Source organism: Penaeus chinensis, chromosome 19 (genome assembly GCF_019202785.1).
Source record: "Penaeus chinensis breed Huanghai No. 1 chromosome 19, ASM1920278v2, whole genome shotgun sequence".
NCBI classification, from domain to species: domain Eukaryota; kingdom Metazoa; phylum Arthropoda; class Malacostraca; order Decapoda; family Penaeidae; genus Penaeus; species Penaeus chinensis.
In genome coordinates this window covers 25,995,586-25,999,629 of record NC_061837.1, presented here as the reverse complement: position 1 = coordinate 25,999,629, position 4,044 = coordinate 25,995,586, and the positions used below count along the sequence as shown (strand labels likewise).

The following is a 4,044-nucleotide window of genomic DNA, read 5'->3' as shown; positions in this document are numbered from 1 at the left end:
TATTTCTTATATTCATGGAGAAGAAAGGAAGGAGATGGGGATTAGGAAGAAGAGAGAATGTGAATAAATTGCTAGTTAGTGTCAACTGAAGTTACGGATGACTAAGAAATTCAGTGCACAAAAGTTATGGGATATGACTTACAAAATGAGAATGAAGTAACGGATATACATTCTAATCTACATTGCTAAACCAAATTATCAAGTTCTTACAGAGGAACCGAGTTTCACTTGACTGTCTGACATCTTTTGTTTTGTACATTTATGTAATTAAAACCGTGGGGAGACAATATACAGTGATTAAAGAAGACACACCAGTGTGCCATGAAATGTTTTTTTATTGATAGCCACAATATACAAAGAGGGAAATGACATGAAATTTTGTTTTGCTGGATAGCAAATGATTTGCTCATATTTAGTCTTACATCAAAGTGCTTCTTTCTCAGTTGGTCCTGAAACATGGCTCCATGGATCTAAAATATTCAAATATTCTATTTTACAAATTTATGACAGTTATCAAAGCTTTTCAACTAATGTACAAAGTAAAATACATATATGGGTATGGTGGAATTTTTCTTCAGAAACATCAGGACAGTATTAAACATCTAGGGTGAAAGGTGTTGTGTATTGTTCCAGTACACAATTCAGGGCATGCTTTTTGTGTAAATACATGGATGGAGAATGAGGTTAAAAAAAAACTTCTTACAAAATTGACTTTAATTCTAGGAATGATCGTACACATCATGACCTATTTGTTCACTTTTTGTTCCCATTGTAGAAAACTTGTACATGAAGAGAGTCTCCTCATTCTTATGTATTATTTCTAATTGTATTCCCTACCTTGTTAGTAGTAATTATGAAGCATAGCACACATTTTGAAAAATCGTGTCCAATGGGTATGCCCCTTTATGTCTGCCATATAAATCTGGTTTATCAGATGAACAAAGAACCCATGAAACATCATGTGTGTACATATATATATATTTATAAATTATTGCATACCCACTGTACACATCTTAAACCTATATAGGGTATTTGGACAATTTAAACTGAGTAGGAATAAATTACAAACAATAATTTATTTGTAACATTTTCAAATAAAACTGGTTTGGGTATCATGATTTTATAACAGCCTACCTCCTCTAATCTGTGATACACATTCAAAAATAGTAATTGTTAAGACTACAGAACTTGACCTGGATTCCATAATTAGCAAATCAAAAATTTGTTAATTGTGATGAGCTTCACAATTCCTGACCATTAGAAAATAATTTTTTTCTTCCCACCAATGGATGTATACATTCATGAGAACAATAAACTTGCTAAAATGAATCTAATTTACAACTAGCAATTGTAGCCAGATGAAGTGATCCACCAAGATCATTCCTATTAATGATCAAATAGAGCTTACCGCCCTTAAAGCAACCAGCTTCACTCATCTGCCTCGCCATCTTCTGTAGGAAAGAGGTAATAGTGGTCATACACAAAGTATCCCTTTTATCAAGGTAATCTAAGATTCCCTCCTTTATCATAGCAGACTAGTTCCCTGTTTTAATGTACTAAACATTTGTGTATATGGCGGATCTTTGGGGGAAAATATTGTTTTTAGTACACTTCATATTCCTTTAAAAAATGAAGATGGTGGAGAGGAGAGGAGAGAAAAAGAAAAAATACAAACACAAATTATAGAACATATGAAACAAATTAATACTGTGGGAACTGTGCTACAAGAAACCGTGAATATCTGTTAATAAACTTAACCTACTTGAAGACCTTGGTTATGGCCTACCACCTTTTCATTTTTTCTTCTGTATATTTATTCATTTATTTAATTTATTTTATTTCAATTTTATTCTCTCTCTCTCTCCACAGCAGCACATGAAATGTCTGAGTATACGTAAGTAATGCTCCACCATGTTAACTATGGGGTAAAACGTGGAGAACCTTGAGAGCACTGGGCCAGTAGGATTTAATTGATTAGGGGAAACTAGGATAAAAGGGGGTTTACTAAATTAAACTATATGCAACACTTAACTTGATGCCTTGGAAAACTGCAGCAATAACTACACTACTAAAAGTTTGAGATTTATGTTTATCTTACCTTCCCCATGTACTTCTTCCTCCTCTTCTACTCCCTCATCATCAACTTCTTCAATCTCTTCTTCAACTACTACAACTGAATCATCGACTTCTTCATCTTCTAATTCCTCTTCATCATCATCACCTTCTCCATTCTCAACTTCAATGTCAGGAACTAAGAAATACTGCAGGGGATTTGGCCACATATCATCCTTAATTACCTGTGAAAAATCAGCACATGATGGGTTACATAATAATAGTGACTGATAAAGAAACAAGTCAGGTCACTGAAATCACAAAACCTGCAAATAAAATAAACATTCCAAATATTTACTTTTGAGAGAGTTTTACGAGCATACACATACCTGCACAAAGAAGAAAAGTTAAAGTTAAGGGGAGTTAAATGTTCATGAAATGTAACCAAACACACCTCTGCAATCTCATCTGCTGAAGGGTCGCCGTGATCAGTGAACCAAGAGAAGAACGAACGGAGCTCCAAGTTACGTTTCCGGCCTGTCCCACCTTTTTCACCCTGCTGCACCCTCTGTCTAAACCGCTCTAATAGGTTATGCCCATCCTTCCATTTAACCTCAGTTGATTTTGAGGCAGGGTCACCTAGAAAAGTTATTAATAACACAATAAAAACAATATGGTATAAGAACACAGAAACAATATGTTATGGTGTTATTAAACACCATAACATCAGTATGACCTCCTATATATACACATTTGTATCTATATTATGACATTCAGAAGTTATGTAACCTGAGATTGCAAGGTTGACTAAATAAATAGAAAAGGAGCTTTTGAGAAAATTCAGTTAAAGATCATAAATCAAACTATATATTAACCCTCTGCCCACAAAGCAGCAAAATGGTAACATCTGGATTTATAAATAAATAGCAAAGGGTTTCGCAAGCTTAATAAATATAGGAGAACTGAGAATCCATAAATAATAAAATAATCCTCCTGCGTCCTACAAATCCTCCAAGGTCCAGGTTACCAAGATCACAAAAATTCACAATATACAGGCACCACTTTACTTAAAAACATAATATATAATGAGTGATCCAATTAATCTTTCAATTATATATATATCTATAATTATGAAAGGAGAAAACACACTACCGTGTTAATACTACATTCAGGTCTTCAGACCTGAGGATGGAATCCAGGTGGATTCCGAAACTGTAGTCTCATTTTCAATTAAATCTAGTTTTTCATTGTGGGTTTTATACCATCTATATTTATGTAGAGTGATCTATCTTCATATGACCATGACTAAGCTTTGAATAAAAAAATAGTACACCCTAATAATAAACCTTATGAACATTACCCCATAAAGTATACATATTCATTATCTCTCAGAAAAAAATACACCTCATATACAATGCTAATTACTAATAATTAGTGGTTGTCTTATCACTATTCAAGCTCTAATATTTTGTAGGTACTGATCTTGATAACCATGGGGTTTTCCTCAATTGTAAAAAGGGGCACAAAAAATTTCCTAAACACAGTGGCAAAATAATTGTAAAAATTCTACACATAAATAAAGATTCTATATGAAGACTCACCTGTAGAGCCAAGATGGAATTCTTTTGTCAAGACATCATTTTCAAAATAAGGATTTTCATCAAAATAGAATTTGATTCTGTAAAGACAAATAAAAAACATACTTATACATACATTTCACTTCATTATGCATCAAAATTTGAGAGGGAAAAATGTGCATCAATATTTCTATTCAGTATTAAATCTGGTAAGTAATATTTTGAATATCAAGTAACAATAATCAGGCTGAAGAGAAGAGGACATTATAAACGTAAAGAAATAAAAACTCTAACTTACCTATAACCAGATTTGATGTCGTCAAATTCCTCCACATCTAGCTTGGTAAGATAATGTAGACATTCTTCCTCCTCCTCTTCTAAGATGGCGGAAATCTGAGGGTGGTTAACAAACTGG

The 4,044-nt window shown here is 33.2% G+C and overlaps 1 protein-coding gene across 1 annotated transcript in view; it reads right to left on the bottom strand.

The window, feature by feature from the left end:
- Window positions 1-699: 699 nt before the first annotated feature.
- The window catches only part of LOC125035156 (protein SET-like), a 9,331-nt gene continuing 5,986 nt past the window's right edge, over window positions 700-4,044 (bottom strand). Inside the window, exons 2-6 of the mRNA XM_047627359.1 lie at window positions 3,928-4,040; window positions 3,654-3,730; window positions 2,507-2,691; window positions 2,099-2,297; window positions 700-1,451 (exon numbers count right to left, since the gene is read on the bottom strand). Coding sequence (XP_047483315.1) covers window positions 1,429-1,451; window positions 2,099-2,297; window positions 2,507-2,691; window positions 3,654-3,730; window positions 3,928-4,040 — 597 coding nt within the window. The 3' untranslated portion in view covers window positions 700-1,428. The remainder of the gene's footprint in view (window positions 1,452-2,098; window positions 2,298-2,506; window positions 2,692-3,653; window positions 3,731-3,927; window positions 4,041-4,044) is intronic.